Source organism: Ruditapes philippinarum, unplaced genomic scaffold (genome assembly GCF_026571515.1).
Source record: "Ruditapes philippinarum isolate M1 unplaced genomic scaffold, ASM2657151v2 ctg5604_1_1_1_1, whole genome shotgun sequence".
Taxonomy (NCBI): Eukaryota; Metazoa; Mollusca; class Bivalvia; order Venerida; family Veneridae; genus Ruditapes; species Ruditapes philippinarum.
This window is the reverse complement of record NW_026858877.1, coordinates 35,242-56,753: the sequence shown is the minus strand read 5'-3', so window position 1 is coordinate 56,753 and position 21,512 is coordinate 35,242. Positions and strand designations below refer to the sequence as shown.

Here is a 21,512-nt window from a genome sequence, read left to right as displayed (position 1 = left end):
GGGGTGAATGTTTAATGTTTGTTTGTTCTTTTTTTCTTGTTTTTAGTCGTGAACATTGACTATGAACTGGCTACAGGTATGTTTCAATAACACTATCATATATATTATTGAATATTCTTTACAATCTGAAATGCTTGCATCTTAGTGACTTAGATTAGGATTAACTATCAGTAAGTTTTTCGTCATTCCTGCAATCGATTGCTGCATAAAAGTATCTCTTTAAATAATGGCATAAAAGAATGTACCTAGTGCATCCAGTTTGAAACAAGCATGCGTTGTAGCGCGTTCAATGTGTAGTTTTGGGGTTTGGGAAAAACACAATTGCAATGAAGCTATTTCACACGGAACAAAATGTTTCCTCCTAGCTTGCCAATGCCGCAACCATTTTGTTCATATCAAATATGAATATTCATAGCTCTGTGAACATTTTGTTTTTTGGTAAGTATGTTGGCACAACTAAGACAAACATTATATTTTACACAATTGATGTGTTAATGTAATAAATCGCATTTAATACGTTTTCGTGTTATTTTCCATAAAAATATATATTTAAATCAGCACGATATACAAGAGGAACGCCATCACAAGATACTTCCTTATTTCATGTCACTTTTTCAATACATAACTTTTTTATGATATCTTTAGCAACCGACTGCTGCAAGAATAAAAAAATGGAACGCCTGGACTGTCTTATGTGTAGAATAACTAATGACGTTCTATTGACTTCGAGATACAATATGTTCGGTCGAAATCCCAATATGCTGGGTGGAAATTCAAATGTGCTCAGTTATTGAAGTGTTGTGTTGTGTGCTGATTACATTTTCTTCAGCCAAGTCAATGTACTGTGGGGCGTCCGTGGCCGAGTGGTTAAGGTCGTTTACTTCAAACTACTTGCCCCTCACCGCTGTGGGTTCGAATCTCGACAGGGGCTTTTTGGATTCTTTCATGTGAGGAAGCTATCCAGGTAGCTTACGGAACGTCGGTGGTTCTACTCAGGTGCCCGTTCGTGCCTGAAATAATACACGGAAGGGCACCTGAGGTCTTCCTCCACCAGTAAAGCTGGAACGTCGCGATATGACCTATACTATGTCGATGTGACGTAAACCCCCAAAAAAACCAAAAAAAAACCAAAACAAAACAACGTATTGTCGGGTGCATTAGTCGTTATGTTTAGTTCTCAAAACAAACAGGCATGTGGTAACACAATTATGTTGAGTTAAAAAGATATGTTGTAGTGTGTTACAGTTATAATTCGGTTGAAATCATGCTTCATGCTGTTTGGTGCTCTTATCTTTATGTTTAACCATGAAAATAAACAGTTGAGTGGTATAACATGTATCATTTTATTTGGCTGCGGCAGTGTTTTTTTGGTGATAATTTCATTATTTTCAGTTGCAATGACATGCTGTTGGGTGCTTTATTCATTCTGTTCAGTTGTGAAATAGAACTGTTGAATGGTACTATCATTATGTTCAATTAAGTTGATATACTGTTCGGTGCAGAGGTCATTATGTTCAATAGTGAAATAATGACGGTATCACACAACAGTTTTTGTTCACCACTGAACATAATGACCACTGCACCGAACAGTATATCATCTGAACTGAACATAATCTGAACTGAACATAATGAAAAAAAAAAGAAACAGTTCTTTTTCATAACTGAATATAACGATCTTTGTACCGAACAACAAATTGACTTGACTGAAGAAGATATAATCAGCACACAAGATAATGATGGTACCAGTTAACAATTCTATTTCACAACTGAACAGAATGAATAAAGCACCCAACAGCATGTCATTGCAACTGAAAATTATAAAGGTATCAACCAGTAATACACTGCCTCAACCAAACAAAATGATAATACTACTCAACTGTTTATTTGATGGTTGAACATAATGAGAAGCGCACCAAATAGCATATTATTATAACCAAACATAATAACTGTAACACCCTACAACATATCTTTTAACTTAACATAATTGTGTTACCACATGCCTGTTTGTTTTGAGAACTGAACATAACGACTAATGCACCCGACAATACATTGTCTTGACTGAATAAAATACAGTCAGCACACAACATAACACTTCAATAACTGAGCACATTAGGATTTCCACGCAGCATATTGGGATTGCTACCAAGCATATTGTATCTCAGAGTCAACAGAATGAATCAGTCATTCTACATATAAGGCAGTCTAGGCAATCCATAAAAAACTTACGTTAGTGCAAATCTTGTCAACAAATAACGCATGTAATAAGCTGGTTTACACGCAACCGGTTTACAGTCGTGATATGATGTGTTATTTATAAATGTAGTACTAATCTTTCCTGTGTTTGCAAATTTCAGAATTGATTCTAAACCATACTGAACAAAACCTGCGAAAAGGTAGGATTTAGCTTATTGTCTTGAACACCTATACACACATGTTGGCATGGTTGAAAATGTAAAGTAACACTTCTCTAAGCATAAAAGTGTATATCAGCATTTTACACCTGATAACCCCACATAACACCCCATAGGAACTCGAGAACGGGACCGCAGATTGCGGTGCATATTTTCGATGGTGTAACGGTTTTTAAAAACTTTTCTGCTACATCTAAATATCTTTTAGTATTATCCCAGCCTCAAAAAATATGTTATCAATTGAACCCAATCTGTGTCTTTTAAAACTGGTCAAATTTAACGGTATTATAAAAAAGACAAGGAGTGACATCTGCCATTCGCCGCAACGTTTTTGGCATGAGTTTTCCCCTTGGCTACAATTGATTACTGTTTTTTTTCAGAATTATGTTCCCGTCATTTTTATCAACTATCAGGTATCGTCAGGATATAACGTTCACGGTTTATTGTTTACACGTGTTGACATGTATAGGCGGCATTATAACGGGCGTATTTGTGTTTTGATTTCTTAACATGGAGAACACAGACACTTTAGTAATATGGTCCAACTGATTTTGCCTAACTGGAAAACGGAATATTAAAACATGATCCATAGCTAAATGTTTCAGGCACTCATCTGGTATTCATTACTAGAAAAATTAAAACAAAAATCAAGCATATCAAGGGGGATAATTTACGCCGAACGTTGCGGTAAATGGCGGATGTCACTCCTTTTCATTTTTCAATATACCGTAAATTTGACTGATTTTTAAATAAGCAGATTATATTAAATTGAGATTAGATAATTAAAGACCATCCGCTCGCATAATATGAAAAGATATACAAAGGTCGGAAAAACAATATGTAAAGCTGGTACGGATTCGGATTTATGCGCCGCAGTGTGCGGTCCTGTTCCAGAGTTCCTATGTAACACCGAGGCGAAACTAGGAGTGCTTTATCAGTTTAAGGGTTGCTTATATGCAGTTTTGCCCTGATCGTCGTGCTATTTTTATTATACCGAACAAACATTTTAATGTAATTTTTCATCGCTATGCATTTTTACATCAAGAGGCAATCATAACACATTGATTTTATCAGGGGAGAGAACTAAAATATTACGTTTTCTCAATATATAGATTACCCACCCCTGGGGAATATTGAAAAAAAACAAACATTGACGGTTAAACGATAGATCAAAATAACACATTGTGACGTCAAAATAGGTTAAAAAAGGTCCTGGAATACAGCCATTAAACTAATGTTTTAAGATATCGTAGAGAAATTCATAAATTGAAAATGTAAAAACAAATAGACATGCACTTTTTGATAGAAAGTGAGTGTATAGTTTGTTATTTGTATTCTATCATTATGAATTTAATCCCTGACATGAACTAAATGCGTTGTCATATTATACGAGTTATTATTTCATTTCAGACTCATACGGATATTATCTGGACTGTCAGCGGTTACTGGAAGTTGTAATAATTGAGCTGGATACTTCAAGTTTAGCGCGTGTGAGTATGCGAATACTTATCCAGAACATTGATTGTAGTAATTATGAGATATGTACCGTAGATTCCGACGATGACAAGTACTAAACATTTTTTCTACCCCGCTATGACCAAGCATGCAAGGTTTTATAAGATACCCGTCTGAACATCTGAGCAGTCCAACCAGGCCTTTACTGTTTGAATCAAATTAATTATTTTTTGGGTGGCGGCGTGGTCTAGTAAATAACGCGTCGGACAAGTAATCGAAACATCAAAGCCCGCGTTGGTTCTAGCCCCGTAAATGGTAAGTCTTTGTTTCTTTGAGCAACATGCTTTACACCCATTGATTAGTACTGGTTGATTCTAGGAATGGATTAGACAGTATTTTTAACATAAATATGAATAAACTAAACCATATTGCATTCATTGACCACTGCTTCAAAACATTTGACGAACTGGAACTTAAGGGTTATATATATCATTATAAACTTTGCTTGTTTTAAATGATTTCACCTTATTCATGTAGCGTGATACAGCTTCATCATTTATTGCTTAAATAATCGCAGTTTACTTTTAATTAGGGCTGGGAACGAATAAGGAATTCGATGTTCGAATATTCGTTTTCCATATTCGAATATATTCGAATATATTCGAATATTCGTTTTTATAACATTTGTTCCAATATTTCTCTTTGACGTATACGTATCCGAAATTGATTGCGTCAAATACTATACTACTTTAAAATGCTTGGAATAATCGGCGATTAAAAGACCTTTAATGCTATGTCGAAGTTTTTTTAATTTATATATTGTAAATCGAGATATATGTATTCGAATATAATTCCCGGCCCTACTTTTAATACATCACAAAGCAAATTTTACAATTGCAACACAGAATTTGATTTTAAAGGATGGAGTACAGCAGGTTATCAACTTTTTCTGTCATTTATATGGCATTCGATGCGTTATTACTTTTTTGTTAACTTTTATAAAACTAGTGTGTAAATATATTTTGCAAAAAAGTCTGTGTCTGCTAAACTCATTAGACTTTCGTCACCTCATTAAAGAAACGGGTTAACTCCTAGTAATTTTAGAAAGACTTAACTCCACTCATTACTGTTCTAATTTGACGATATCTCTATAACCAAAGACCATATACATCTTGTTCCGAGCTGCATGCGGCTATTTATAAGCAAGCGTTGAGTAGCCGCAAAAAAAAAAACGCAAACATATTTGAAGAATGGTGGTATTGTATGTAAAAGTTGTACCCTAAATATTCATTAAATCAAGAATGTAATTTAAGGAGTTTAAATTTCAAATTTTTCTAAAGAACAATATTTTCTTGTAGCAAGCTACTATTGTCGAGTGTTATGTCAGTGATGTACCACGAGCGACCTCATTGGGGATGTCTAGCTGTAACATTGATAGCGTCACAAAAACCCGTATTCCTGGCAAAATATACCTAAGGTAATAATAATAATAATAATAATAATAATAATAATAATAATAATAATAATAATAATATGAATAATAATAATAATATCGTCAAAACTGAAATAAGAAAAAAAAATCATTTTAATAATGTGTATGAAGCATACTTTTCAGAACAAAATCTTTATGAGCGATTGAACGTAAATTATGTAATTCACTGTGAGTGAAACTAAAACTTTCACTCATATAATTTATAACGGTGCCAGATTGTTTATAGATTTATACACCATAATTGCTGTGTGTTATTTCAATCTGAAATTGAATTTCAGCCTTTAAGTTTATTGGCGACGTCGGTGAGCGGCGTCGTCTCTTATTTTGGCCTATGGAAGGAGCTGTTATTATTAGTAGTTAATGTCATGTTGTGTTAATTAGTTTTTTTATTCGTAAAAATCAAGTTAACAAATATGTTGTTATATTTGTATTTAATAACTCACTGTAAAAACCATGTGCATTGTGATATTATTTTCACGATATTGCAGGGCTTAGATTAACAGCTTGTCTCTTAGCTTCGTTGGCAATACTAAACCCCGGATTTCAAATATCGTTGTGGTCTACATTGATGCCGTATTCTTTTTCATTCATTTGTATATTTTTAAATTTTCCTTCAAGAAGAACGTTCATTTGCAAATGAGTATAAGGATTGGTAATGGAACTGTTGTAAACGATTTTCCTATTGCTTTTATCCATATAACGTTTATCTATTGCACAGACATGAGTACCAGTATCCGGATGTGAAAACTATCCGATTTTCTGCAGTTACTGCTGTCACATGACCATCTAACTTTTTATGAATATTTTTTAACCATTGGCTTGATAAAACTGAGCCTGCATCATTACATAATTTTGCTGTTTAGGGTGATCTTTTGGGTTTATGGTTTTCTCTATTTTAGGGGGAAGTAACTCCTGTTAACTGAATTATTTGTTCTTTTCTGTCTACCTTAGGTAGTACTTACTATTTTTGTTGAATAAAATTTATCAGTTGTAAGGTCATCAAAAGCATAGAGGCCCTGAGGAGTGAATATTGAAAGATTTTTTTGACTGGCTTTATAAACCTTATACTGGATTTTTCTAGTTTGTTCATTTAGCACATACCTAATAAACGTTTTCTCTACAGGAATCTTCTAATCACTAATCTTTGGTACAAATGAAAGGTAGACATTTAAAGCTATGCATATAGGTGTTAATGTCCATATATTGAAACAGAGAAAGGATAACATCCTGAAATAATCAATTTTAAATACTTGATATATATGCAGTTAGTTGTTCGATAGTAAAGGCTAATGGAAGGACAGTATTTGTTACTGTAAGAGATATGCATTTAATGTTAAGACACAACTCAAACTTATTATATGATATAGACTATTTGAGGTTGTTTTTTTTACTTTTATACTATACATAGTTTTCTTACTACTAGATTTTGAATTCCATCCAAGTTCAAATGCTAATAGGATTTTATATATATTTTGTAGAAACTGGGAATTATTAATGTTATGTGCATATATGTATATCTTAGTATATGGATATGATTAGACTTTAACTATTTCTGTTTTTAAATACTTGCAGTTATGACTTTTTTATAAAAGGGATGGGACCTGAATTTAAATTTATATATGATAATACATGTATTGATTAATCTACAGGTTATAATAGTATCTATAATAGAGTAAAAGGATTATTGTAAAGGGTGACTTATCCTGAAAATTGTGTTGTGAGATTCGGAAGGTTACATAATGACCTATCTAGAATTGAGGTTAAATAAGTGTCCATTTCTAGTGATGGCAGGGTCCATAGTGGAATTCCGGACGGTTGCATGGCAATATAGATATATATTTCAACTCTCTATGCTAGTAGGTCAGTACTGGTTTTTAAAGGATGTCCTAAAACTTGGATCAGGCAATACAATTTATAATGTCTCAAAAAATCAAAAACTGAATTGTTATTTTATTTTTTCTAACATGTGCATAGTTTGAAAAGGACAGCTCCTGTCTTATCTTTTTGTAATGGAGGCACACCGGTCTTAACCTCCAGGTCTGGGGCAGAGACAACATGATTACAGACCTTTCATAGAGCAGATTGTTGCTTGCTCTTGAATCAATTTGTGCACTAATTTTACAGCAAGTAATATGTTGCACATAAAAACCGACAAAGTACAAAAAGTTACCAGGCCCCAGATGAAAACATGAAAATATAATCTACCACAAAGTGGTTCGTTTGTTGTATTTTCATATTTTCGCCTGGTGCCCCCTGATGCAAAATACAACATGGCATAAATCCGCCTCCAAAAGAATTCAAGAAAAAGGTTAGTTTTTTATCTGTACAAAAATTAGATATTGTACATGTATTAGCACAGTTATGTTCACTTTCAAATTGACCTGTTATAAATAATGGCACAACCAATAACTGTCTTATCCGGGCCTATTTTAGTAAAAATAATTGTACAATATATAAATTGTTATTTTAATCAAGACTTTGAGTGTGTACGTTTTTTCTTATATATCTAATTAAGAAATAATCTACATGTTAATTAAAAATTTTAAAAGTATCTGTCATGGCATAGAACTGTTCACTATTTGGGGGAAAATGTGTAAGCGGCCAGATAGCTCAATCGCTACTGCCGCAGTACAATTATTCTTTGGGTCACAGGTTCAAGTTCTGGTCAAGTTGAAAGTTTTTCTTATCCTATGACTGCATATAACCCTGAGTTTAATACACTATGCTCTATAAACATCAGAAATTCAAGGACACAAATCAGTATAGTGGGGAAATACGTTATGGTTTAGAACTGTTCACTATGATAGGGTTAACGCACGTTTTTTCGTGTTATAACGTCTGCAGAGTCCCGAGGAACGGTTGGTGCCCGAGCCCGGTAGGGCGAGGGCTCCAACAGTTCCGAGGGACTCTGCAGACTTTATAACACGAAATAAACGTGCGTTGACGCTATTATAGCATAAAATTTTCAAACGGATTCGTGATGTATAGTTTATACAAAACACAATTACATTAAATTCTTATGCTTGGACGGTATTTATCCAATTCTATGTTTTACGTATGCGCTTCATTTTTCCGGGGCCAACAACTTGGAAAATTTTCGGAACGAAATTTTGAATTTTAATTGATTTAACAAAGCTTGGCCTTTGGAAATTTATTATCTCAAGAAAAAAACCCACCTTACATTACTCTACCCTCTACCCAAGACAAAACATGGCCCTCAGAAATTCTTAGAATGATTTCAGATTGATGAGTGACATCAGAATCGGTTTTTTTCAAGCAAACAAGTTTATAAAAAAATCAGGCACTAAGCATTATTCTTTCAAAGAAATATAAAGAACTTTTATCAACATTAACATAAATAAAAAACATTTTCTCATATTAATTTTGTGTTATCTAGTTTTGTAAGTTAATGGGAGTGTTACACTGAATGACAGGTAGATTCTACTGTATTTGTTTACATTGAAAACTGTCCGTTTCTTAGAAAGGGCGACAACCAAGATTAGCACCGATGTCTATACGCCGTTTTTTTTCCGGCATATTTACTTGAATATGCGACTGAGGCCCTCGAATCAATAAATTTCAATATAACAAGAGCCCATGACTCTTTGGCAAACAGGCCAAATCGTCATTTTTTGTTTGTTTACTGGGCCCTGTATGTATTGCGTATAGGTGAAACCGGGCAATAACAAGAGCGCGTGATTATGTTAACACATGGTTTGGTCCCGTTATAACATGGGCAAAATAGGGAAAAATAGCCGATTTTATGCTATAATAAAGAGATAATGTGTAGTCGACCGGATTGCTAACAGTCATGGGTTCGAGTCATGGTCAGGCAGTTTCAATCAAGTTTCAGCAGCTGGAGAATGTGGCTGGTACTCAATTATTCTTCTACTGCTACGAGTACCTATGGTGTCCCCCTGATGGTCATTTAATGTCCTCTTTTATGTATTATATATGTCAATGACATGTCTGCTACCCTAAGCAGTAAGATTTTATTATGTGTTGATGACTCAGGTATCCTTGTATATGGTAAAATAAATCTGAAGAAATTCTCTCTTATGGCATGAGTCTTATTAGTGATTGGTTAATTGACTATAAATTGTCTTTCCATCTTGGCAAGACAGAGTCTATTCTTTTTGGTTTAAGTTTAACTTAAACAGGGTCCTAGCTTCCAGGTCACATGTAATGGTACTGATATAAAATATACATCTTTTGTTAAGTATTTAGGTGCAAGACTTAATCAAATTTTTTAACGTCGCCTTTGATGCTTTGCATCAATGATTTTCTTGTTATAAAGATATAGTGTTGGTGAACGTATCGGTCTATTAAGTATAATTTGTGCAGTTCTTTTGTTAATGAGTTTACTTTCTTGATATATGAGTATGTGTCCTTTCCTCATACCGTACAACAATAATCAAGCACAGGAAGGATGTAGGCGTCGTAATATATCTTTTTTACTTCGTCAGTAAGGTAAAAAATGATATGTTTGAAGAGGGCAATTTTTGTTTTTACTTTTTCGCAAACAGAGTCAATTTGATAATGCCAGATTTATGTATTATCTACATAAATGCCCAATAACTTTTGAACTGTTACATTTTCAAGAGTTAAAGATCATTTACTTTCAGTAGGAGAGGATTACATAACATTACACATTTTTTGTTTGTAAATTAGCTTGTTTTTTCAGTAAACAGTCACCTGGTTGGTAAAGTAGAGTCATACAGGTCTATATTAAGATCATTACGGAGTATAGATATATCATTTATATTAATCAAATAAAGAATGGGCCCAAGGATGGATCCTTGGGGAACTACTTATTTTACCAGTAAAATGTCAGATTTTGAATTACCTACTTGAACTGTCTGTTTTCTGTTTGATAAATAGGAACGAAAAAAAGTTACAGCTTTTTCAGAAAAATGATATAATTTCAATTTGTGTATCAAAATTTCATGATCGATAAGATCAAACGCTTTTCTGAAATCAAGGAAAATAGCACCTCTCATTTAACCGTTATCAATATCTTTGATCCAGGCATCAACTAATGTAAGTAATGCTGTATTACAAGTATGTTTTTTTCGAAACCCTGATTGTCTGTCATGAATATCTTTGTATTCTGAAAATATGTCTGAAGACGTGACGCAATATGTCGTTCAAATATTTTTGAGATGGTGGGTTGAATTGAAATTAGGCGATAATTTTCAGAAAAGTCTATTCTTCCTGATTTAAACACATGCAAGACACAAGCTTCCTTAAGTTTATCAGGAAAAATACCCAAATGAATGCTATTATTTATAATAGATGTTATGCAAGAAATAATAGTATCCCCAGAACTTTTTAAAATTGCGGGACCAATACCATCAATGCCTGTATATTTATTTGTGTTCAATTTTGAATTAATTTGCTTTACTTCAATGGTCGTTATATAAGGAATATCAATGTATCCATTTTTTTTTAAGTGGAAAAATTGCTTTCAAAAAAAAAAAAATGATTTGGTAAATATATTTAAAATATTGTTAAATTGTTTAAGTTCATTGATAATTTCTAATTCATTTTCCATAACTCCATCATTTTTTTATATTTTAGACTGAAGTGTTTTCCGATTAGTTTGATTGATGTTAGAAGCTTCTTTCAAGTGTTTCCATACATAGTTATTCTCTTCAACGGCATTATTAAAGCAATTTTTCTTAGCCTTTCTTATTAACGAAGTAACTTTTTTTCTTAAAATTTTTTACTGATCGAAATCTTCTTTATTATGACACTTATTGCGCAAATTTATCGTTTTTTAGCTCACCTGAGCTTGCTCAGGGTGAGCTATTAGGATCGGTAAATGTCCGTCGTCCGTCGTACGTCCATAATTGCTTGTGAACACTCTAGCGGTCACATTTTTGAACCAATCATCATCAAACTTTGTCAGGATGCTTGTTTAGTCATTTGCTTGGATAAGTTCGATCATGGGTCATCTCCGATGAAAATCTAGGTCACAGGAGCTATAAATAGAAAAACCTTGTGAACACTCTAGCGGTCATATTTTTGAACCAATCATCACCAAACTTGGTCAGAATGCTCGTCTAGTCAATTGCTTGAATGAATTCGTACATGGGTCATCTCTGATGAAAAACTAGGTCACAGGAGCTAAAAATAGAAAAACCTTGTGAACACTCTAGTGGTCACATTTTTGACCCAATCATCATCAAACTTGGTTAGGATGCTTCTCTAGTTGATAGCTCGGATGAGTTCGAACATGGGTCATCTCGGATAAAAGAGAAGGTCACCGGAGCTAAAAATAGAAAAACCTTGTTAACACTCTAGCGGTCACATTTTTGCATCAATCATCATCAAACTTGGTCAAGTTGCTTGTCTAGTTAATAGCTCAGATTAGTTCGAACATTGGTCATCCCGGATGAAAAAGTAGGTCACCGGAGCTAAAAATAGAAAAACCTTGTTAACACTCTAGCGGTCACATTTTTGCATCAGTCATTATCAAACTTGGTCAAGATGCTTGTCTAGATGAAAGCTCGAATGAGTTCGAACATGGGTCATCTCGGATGAAAAACTAGGTCACAGGAGCTAAAAATAGAAAAAACCATATTAACACTCTAGAGGTCACAATTTTGCCTCAATCATCATGCTTGTCTAGGTAATAGCTCGGATGAGTTCGAACATGGGTCATCTCGGATGAAAAACTAGGTCACAGGAGCTAAAAAAGAAAAACCTTGTTAACACTCTAGCGGTCACAATTTTGACTCAATTGTCATCAAACTTGGTCAGGGAACTTGTCTAGATTATTGCTGGGAATGAATTGAACATGGGTCATCTCGGATGAAAAAGTAGGTCACCGGAGCTAAAAATAGAAAATCTTGTTAACACTCTAGTGGCTACTGTTGTGATCCAAATATTCTGTTAATTGGTCTGAAAATTTGTTTTTATGATTTCTAAGTCAAGTTCGAACATGGGTCATCTTGGATTAAAATCTAGGTCACACCGCCCAAACATGGAAAAACCTTGTTAACATTCTAGTGGTCACATTTTCGACTCAATTATCATCAAACTTGGTCAGGATGCTTGTCTAGGTAATTGCTTGGATGAGTTCGAAAACGCATGTGGAACTAGGTCACCGGAGCTAAAAATTAAAAAAATCTTGTTAACACTCTAGTTGCTACTGTTTTGATCCAAGTATCCTGGTCTGAATTGGTCTGAAATTTTGTTTTGATGATTTCTAGGTCAAGTTTGAATATGTGTCTCCTGGGTAAAACACTAGGTCACACTGCTCAAATATGGATAATCCTTGTTAACACTGTAGTGGTCACATTTTTGACTCACCTGTCATAAGACTTGGTCAGAATGCTTGTCTAGGTAATTGTTTGGATGAGTTTGATAAGTCAGGTGAGCGATCTAGGGCCATCATGGCCCTCTTGTTTAATTTCATCTGTAAACCAATTAGGTTGGTGCTCTCGTTTTACGCGTTTTTCTTTCATTGTCTCATGTTTTGCTTATATTAAAGGAGAGTGAGTTATTTGGATTTGTAATTATTTCAGTATTATCTATACCAGATGTTAAATGATCACGTTGAAGATTTTCTTCACAAAAAGCTTTAACCATTCTATATTTTATCACCTTATGCAACCCATTTTTCTTATTTTTGTCAGGTTTAGTTGAATAAACCATGCATACAAGAAAATGATCAATCATATATAGAGATGAGACGAAAGTGTCTTTCACGTTCTCAGTATTACTTGCATATTCACTGTATATTATCAATTATAGATGAACTTTTTTGTTGTTCTCGTCGGATGTATTATTAATTGTATTAAACCGATTTTAGTCATTGTGTTCTTCCAATTTTGTGTTTCTAAATATTTCCGTTTCCTGTCCTGGTAAATAAGGATATTAAAATCGTCCATTATAACATATTCAATAAGTGCAGTATCGACCATATCAATTTGCTCCTTGTACAAATCAATCCTGGACTGAGGAGAATTGGGAGGACGATAAACAAAATTTAAAAGGAAGGATTTGCAGTTTGGAACCAGATTTACTCAATATCATTATTTCAAAGTCATTCCGACGTTTATATGAAATATCTTTAGAAATATAAGGAATTATTCCCCCATCCTTCCCATTTGATCTATCTCGTCTCTCGCAGTTATAATTTCGTTTGTAAACGTAATCATTATTAATATTATCATTTAAGAAATTTTCACGTAAGCCAATGATTTTTGGTGATTTTGAATTGTTTAAAATATGTTTAATTTCATCCAAGTTTGGTAATAAATGTAACAACAGTTGTATTTTGAGACTGGCAATAAAAAAGTCCGATTCCATCAAAAAGGAATGAGTTGTCAACTGCACTTTGTATTACTGTCTGTTGTTTAGTTGTTTTACATACATGTGTGTGTTTACGTATTAATGAATTGTATGAAAGCTGCATCATATTTATGTATAATTTTAAGTAAATGTTTTTTTTTGTTGTTTAAAATAAAGATAATATGAGATTAACATGCAAAGCTGAGTACAATACTGAATTCTTTTGAACGAGTATACAGCTGTCAAACTATAAGAATAGGCGTAAGCCAAGTGTGACTTAGGTTTCGCAGCTGTGCATGAGTCCAATATAATCAATATTTTTCTTAACAATGTGTAATGATCCTTTTACGCCACCCCACCTTTTCTGATACGTTGACAGAAACTCTTTACTATAGTTACAACAATGATTTGATTTGGAGTGTTTTAACTATAAAAATGAAATCATGACTAGAACGGGGGTGATGTTGATTTGATAAACCTTTTGGACTCTGGAAATTAAAGAAAACGAGGTTATATTGGTGTGGTTTTTTTGTGATAAATTTACATACATTTCATATAGAACAGAAGAAAAATGACAGCTATTTCATGTCCGTTTTTTTGTTGACAAACACTTTTTAGGTGTAGCAAAGGCACACTGAACATTAAGTTCGCTAATGAAGTGCCACCGCGAGAGCTTAATACCGATGCACGAACCGATGCATTTGGCCCTCTGTCTCAGGATGCCACATTCCTTTTCCGTAGAAGACATCAATAGCAATTAATAACCCAGATCAAACTATTTTGCAAGTTTGTTAAACAGGCGAGACGACCAGATGACTGTTAATGTGTATTGTTTAGCCGGTATACATGCTAAGTATATAACAGTATATGCTTCTTTAAAATATTTACACATATTCAATACCGTTTTCTTTTTATTTGAACCCATCATACGGCTGAATAAATCAAGATTTGGCCACGAAATATGAGGCATGTATTTGGTACGAAAATTTGAATATTTTTGACAGGTCATTAGAAAGTGGTACTCTGACTCAATTACATTACAATTCCAATATCGACAAATTCTATATGTTCCATCAGTTCCTATATATCTCCCAGTTTCGATAGCTAGCGAGTGCGCTGATAACCTGAAACAAGTAAATAGTTTTCTCAAATAGTCATTTTCAATAAAATCGAGATAGTTTTCATAACCAAATTCTTTTTTTTTTTAATTTCACATAATAATCAAGTTTAGACATACTGCGAATAGAGCCACTCCGTTCTTGCTTAAACTGATCTCTAAATCTGCATTTTAAGAAACTCATAGAAATATCGTCGTTGAAAGTGTACCAAATATAGCCATACCCGAGAGAATCAAGAAGCGATTTAACATGTTTTGCCCAAAATATGCAATTTTGATTGTATGATTCTAGATATTGCAGTTGAAAAATGTTATAAATAAGCGCACTTTTATTTCTGTTTTGTTTTTCATCCACAGATTCAAAACTCTCTCTTTACATAAAATCGATATCGGATATCTTCCAAATTTTCCTCCGGGAATCCAAAGAATAGCAAATTGTCTCTTATTGATATTGCTTGCAAATCGACCACTTCCTCATAAAGCCACTGATTTTCGTATTTAAGAGTGTCAACGATTTTACGAACGCTGTCATTTTGGATTTTGCTCTCTCTTATCGTTTTTTCAATTTGGTCATATTTTTGCTTAAGAGTGTCACAGAAGATTGAATCATAATTGCGACATGCTTCTATTTCATTTAACTTGCGCCGTTGCTCATTCACACCGGATTCCAAGCTAGATATTCGTCTATCCAAAGACTCTACTTTTTCGTCAATACGCATCACCCGTGTTTAAATTTTGTCTAATCTTAACCGTTGATCCATTGATTCAAGCTTATCCTTTATCATTTGGTTATAACTAGGACTAGGGGGTACAGGTGTATTGGCTGTTGAGCAGGTGCTGTAAACGAATAACGTAAAGGCTTGTGATACGACTGGTTTTGAAGACTACTGTGCATACCCATTGTTCATGTTTAAATTTTGGGGACTTCAGTTCATATTTGCCTGGTGTTCATTAGCGTTCATTAGTTGATGTGCATATCCCTGTTGAGATATTATAGTAATGGGTGAAACTTCGCACTTAGCAAATCTTTTACCTCGTGAGTTTCGCTCAGTAGGGTTGGTGATATTTGCGAAACAGATCTCTTTTGTGATCTTGAACATCCAGCATTCCTCTTCTCTGACTTTTTACCAAGTTTATTTATATTTTTGTAACAGTTTAAATTTTTCTGACCACCATTTTCACGTATGCGCACTAACAACATTACACTGAAATTCAAAATTCTGAAAATTTTAAAGAACTTTTGAGATAGCATCCAAAATACTTATGTACACTTTCCTTAACCTTAACAGAAATTATTCAGCACATCGTTAAATAACTACTTTGTCTAATATATCTATTAATAATGGGAAAAACACACATTACATCAATTGTTCTCCGAATGTTCTACGTAACGATAAATTAATAAATATTGAACATATCATTTCTTAATCATTGATATTTATCATATAATTTAAATTTGCACAAAAGTGACCAATATCAGATCTATATTGCTGTTTTTCATCACATAATATATTTGTATTTTTGATATATCGTGATGTGATAAAATGTAGATATAAACATGCAAGACTCACTTTAATATTCGAAATACCAAATATTGCAGATATATCATTTCGATTCGTCTTTCTTAGTTTTAACACATATAATAAAGATATACATAATGTTTTAAATGAAATTTTAAGGGTCATGTTATTGAAGCCTAACTATAATTATGTTTGAATTATTATACATTTTCTTAGAATTGGACAAATTCAGATTCTTGACAAATGTTTCAGAAAAGTATATGTTATTAAGAATTGTTCCTTTTTACTTTAAACAAGAACCATCCACACATCAAACAATTCGTATAAGCGGCCATCAGCTTTTATTTTCTGATAGAAAAACAATTATGTATTGTTTCAAACTAAGTATTTCAGTAACTTTATCTTGGGCAAGTGCATTATATTACTAAAGAGAGCGGAGGTATATAGATTATAGTTTTTCGTTTACCACCTTAATTCCTTTGGTTTTACAATTATATGAAACGATGTATCTAAGAATAACATATTTAACCTTTAGAAAAGATGAAGGCTGCTTTAACGTAAGCTCAATGTAATAGCAAAATTAATGATACGGGTTTAAGAATATAGCATTTCAGCAATAAATAGGACCCAACCTCAAACGAAGTCCTTCAAAAAGAAATTTGCATATTTGTTAACTATTATATATTTGTTGCTACAGAAAAAGGTCCTCAAAAAATTCGAAGTGTAAAATGCTTAAAATGTCACGTATTGAAATCATGTGAGTTTTAACTTACACTACGGAAATATGGTCATTAAAAAGTAACACATAATAACACAAGCATGTTTTATTCAATCTAAAACACTTACAAAAGTTCATTACATAAAAAAGCCGCAACACTACATAATTTATACATTATCATTCATACTAGTATGAAACATTAGCCCACCCATTAATGTTTAGATCTTCTCTTTTTTTACTTTAAGTGAGATTCCATGAAATGTTCTAATAATTTAGCTCTACTAAGAAAGGTAGCTGTAAGAATCTTTCCAAGTTGATATTTTAATACAATATGCCAATGCATTTTAAACAAATAATTATACATTATTATCATTTAAAATAAACATTGTATTTGCATTACTTTTCTGAAAATTTATTAAATATAAAATGTATGTATAAAATTTATTATAAAAAGACATTTTAAAATAAAATGAATCTTCTTCACGTTAATACACTGAAAAAAATTCAATTTTATTTTATCATATCCATAAAGTCGGACAACACTACACATATGCATATTGCCCTGCCAATGTACAATGCTAAACTTATGTCTCCACTTTCGCAGTCGGTGCTATTGATCCCTTTTCACAGAGACACGTGTATTGCATCTTTAAAAGTTGTTACAACATAAGATAATAATTAAAATAAGCGAATAATTTTATGTAAAACTGAAAATGCAGATACTATAGTGTAAAGTAGGATTGTGTTTTGATTTATTCTTCTACATGTATATTAATAACCTACAAATAAGTCATTATGATACATAAATGAGGCACGTTAAGCCTTTGCAATGGATACATTTTTTCTTTAGTAATCATATATCATAATATATTGTCATAACTGAATTAAAGTGTGTAAATAACCTATCACGTAAAAGAAGCACTGACTGTGAAACATTATAATGTGCCAAAAATGGCACCTTGGCTTCCATACAAAAACTTAATCGTCAATTTTGGTCGAGTGTTTAAGGTCCCTGACTTCAAAACACTTCCTTCTTACCACTGTAGGTTCGAGTACTGCCTAGGTTTTGGAGTCTTTTATGTGACATAGCTATCACCAACTAGTTTATTAAATATTGGTGGTTGTAGTCGATTAAAAAAACACATAAGACACACTTAACGTATTCCATGACACCAGTAAATCTTGAAAGTTATTATATGACCTGTAAAGTGTTGAAGGCACACGAAAACCAACAAAAAATCTCTTATCATTTTACTTACTCCCAGAATGTAAAAGTAAAAGATGAGTAATATTTTAGTCAATGAGAAATGTACTGTTTTTGAAAATTTTAAGAGTACACTAAACATAAAACACTTTTAAAAGAAAAAGATTTAGCTTTTTCACGTGTGGATTCCTTGTAGAAAGATTATCTATACAGCAGCACACGAAACTTAATCTGTTACAGCAAAAGTGTATTTAGAATATAAACAGTTTTCTTTGATTTACCTGTTTATGTGTTTTTAAAAAATGCTAGATATTTTCAAACAGGGCCTATTTAGTTTCTCTTAACTTGAAAATGGAAAACTCTTGAAACATCCAATCAGCGTATCAATTTATGTTCGACAAAACGAATAAGGCCGGGCCTCATGCTGTCACCTCTCGCTAAATATTGACTTTTTTGTAATCAAAATTCCCATATACTAATATACGATGTTTAACATTTCCTCTGAAAATAAGATATATAAAAATCCAAAAACATTATCAAAATGATAGTATTGAAATGACATAATAGGGGAACGCCTTGCTTTAGATAATGTTGGTATGAGTAAACCATTTTGTATGTGCAATTAGTATATCGTTAATAATGCTGTGAGATAATGATGTAAATTTGTATTGGTATATCACTTTCTGTTGTATTAACCCACCTGAAAGACACCAAATTATTTTGTTCACATTCATTCAATAAGATATACTGTATTCCTAGAAAAGATTTCGCGCATTTTAAGTTAGCGGTTTTCGCGGTAGGCATGATTCCGCGAATCTTTATAGCCGCGAATATGTCACTTATAACAAATCCGCGAACATTTCTAGCTCCAACCAAATATATCATAAAAATGTAAAAAGTGCAGAATATTTATTATAATCTACTTACACAAAACAACATATAAACACAGGTGTTATAGAAATGTGTAAAGAATTATTTATGTATGTTATTGATACTAGTTTGCACGCTGAAAAAGAAAAAAATCAATTATTAGTAATTAACATGCTTATTGACGTTATTTGCTAGTCACGGCGTTGACAAACGCATTTACAGTTTGCGAACATTGCATGACTTGGATTTTATTTGTTTGGAGTAGGTGTAATCCTTTGTTAAAAGTACAATAGCGATCAAGTGCTACATGTTATAATGAAAGCTACGTACAGTCCGATAATGTGTAAAAATGTGTAAAAAAAACGTATCGACATTTTGAAGATAAAGTCAGTTATGATTCAAATAAGAGTCAAAGCTAAGACGGGTCTGACTAAATCTTACTTAATAACATAATGGAAAAGGTATGGAAATATGAATTTGTTCACGGAACAACCGACCTTGTTCGACTAGTCAATAGATGAAAATGTATCGAGTAACGTTGCGCTTTAGGCGCGACTTGTCAAGAAAAAAAATAATTAAAAGCACCCAACAGGCAAGGTCATGCATAAAAAACGTAGCCTCCAAAAACTGTGATTTAGGCCGTTGAAAGTACAATAGCGATCAAGTGCTACATGTTATAATGAAAGCTACGTACAGTCCGATAATGTGTAAAAATGTGTAAAAAAAACGTATCGACATTTTGAAGATAAAGTCAGTTATGATTCAAATAAGAGTCAAAGCTAAGACGGGTCTGACTAAATCTTACTTAATAACATAATGGAAAAGGTATGGAAATATGAATTTGTTCACGGAACAACCGACCTTGTTCGACTAGTCAATAGATGAAAATGTATCGAGTAACGTTGCGCTTTAGGCGCGACTTGTCAAGAAAAAAAATAATTAAAAGCACCCAACAGGCAAGGTCATGCATAAAAAACGTAGCCTCCAAAAACTGTGATTTAGGCCGTAGCGACTTAACATTCGCGGAATTCGCGGTTACTACATTTCCGCGAAAGTTTGTCTCCGCGAAAATGCCGACGTTGTGAAAAACGCGAAATATTGTATCCGCGAACATTTCTAGGAATACAGTATCTAAAATGCCATTTTCCTCTCAAAATCGATCCCCATTTGTGAAGTAGTCACGTGCACATCTATCTTCTAACTAATTACGCAACAATTCTTCTATAAATGCTGAAATCAACATGGAAAACATTAATTAAATATATATATACAACTGGCTATGGTATCATGAGGGTAGATTATCAAGCTAAACAACAGCATTCCGGAAGAAAACACTTGAGACAAATTTAATATATTTAAAAGATAACTACACCTGTAAATGGTTTAAGAAGGGAATAGATCAGATTAAAATCTATATCAAATGCAATTTTGAAGTATGGTCTGTTAACACTTCATTTTATTTTTCTTTCCGAATATCCCATCCTTAAAACTAAGTAAATTTTGTTTTTTTAAATATTTGGGTAGATGAAATCTATTCTATTTTGACAATAGAATTAGATTATCAGACTTATCCAAATTGTCTAGATTGATAGAATAACAAAATGTTATAAACATAAGATATCAAACTTTCTTAAGAAGTAAAAGTGATATATTAAGTACCAGTTACAACCTCCTGACTAATAGGCAGTAGTTTTAGCTTGATATCACCATGTTTGGATACGCTTTCTATTTTCATGTTATATACTGCAATATATAGGTTTCGTTTAGAAATGCATAATATTTTACAAAATACGTTTTATTATTTACATGAAGTTAACATATTGTTTGATTTAATTACGATTCCGACAATTCATAAAACATGACACCTCTTTGAAATAAGTCAAATTTAACATTTCAAGAAAGCCTTTCACTTTCGTGATTTTGATCACAATACGCTTCCATAGAACAATGTAGAAAATAAAAAAATAAAACTTGTGCATATACATTTTTATAATACTAAAAATATATTGTCATTTCTGCGTCATTTTAGATAACTGCACAAAAGAAAAGAAAGTATAACAGTGAGAGAAAGAGAAACACCCTTTTAATTATAATTTACGTTACAAATTATGTTTAAAATCGCAAAATTATATGACATCTTTTGTCATCTGCATAATCGACTGCTTGGTGGATAATGATATTTATCCACACACATATTTTCCCTTATCATTTATAAAGCAGAATATAAAAATGACTAAAATTACTCGTCTTTGCATTAGGAATGCTAAAATTGAAGTAACTTTAGATCTTTCAACGAACATATAATTAATGTGACGTAACCGGCAGTGCATAACATAAAAGTATGGTGTTATTTAGGCGACACATTTTAATATCGACTTTTATTATTGACTTTTCAGAACTCTGCAAGAAGGAGGACCTTTTTTC

At 32.8% G+C, this 21,512-nt stretch overlaps 1 protein-coding gene across 1 annotated transcript in view; it reads left to right on the top strand.

The window, feature by feature from the left end:
* Nucleotides 1-46: 46 nt before the first annotated feature.
* LOC132754552 (uncharacterized) overlaps nt 47-21,512 on the top strand; it is a gene marked incomplete at both ends in the record, with an annotated part of 53,394 nt that continues 31,928 nt past the window's right edge. The window contains 4 exons of the mRNA XM_060745192.1: nt 47-76; nt 2,355-2,393; nt 3,822-3,901; nt 5,225-5,343. Of these exons, the coding sequence (XP_060601175.1) occupies nt 47-76; nt 2,355-2,393; nt 3,822-3,901; nt 5,225-5,343 (268 nt within the window). The remainder of the gene's footprint in view (nt 77-2,354; nt 2,394-3,821; nt 3,902-5,224; nt 5,344-21,512) is intronic.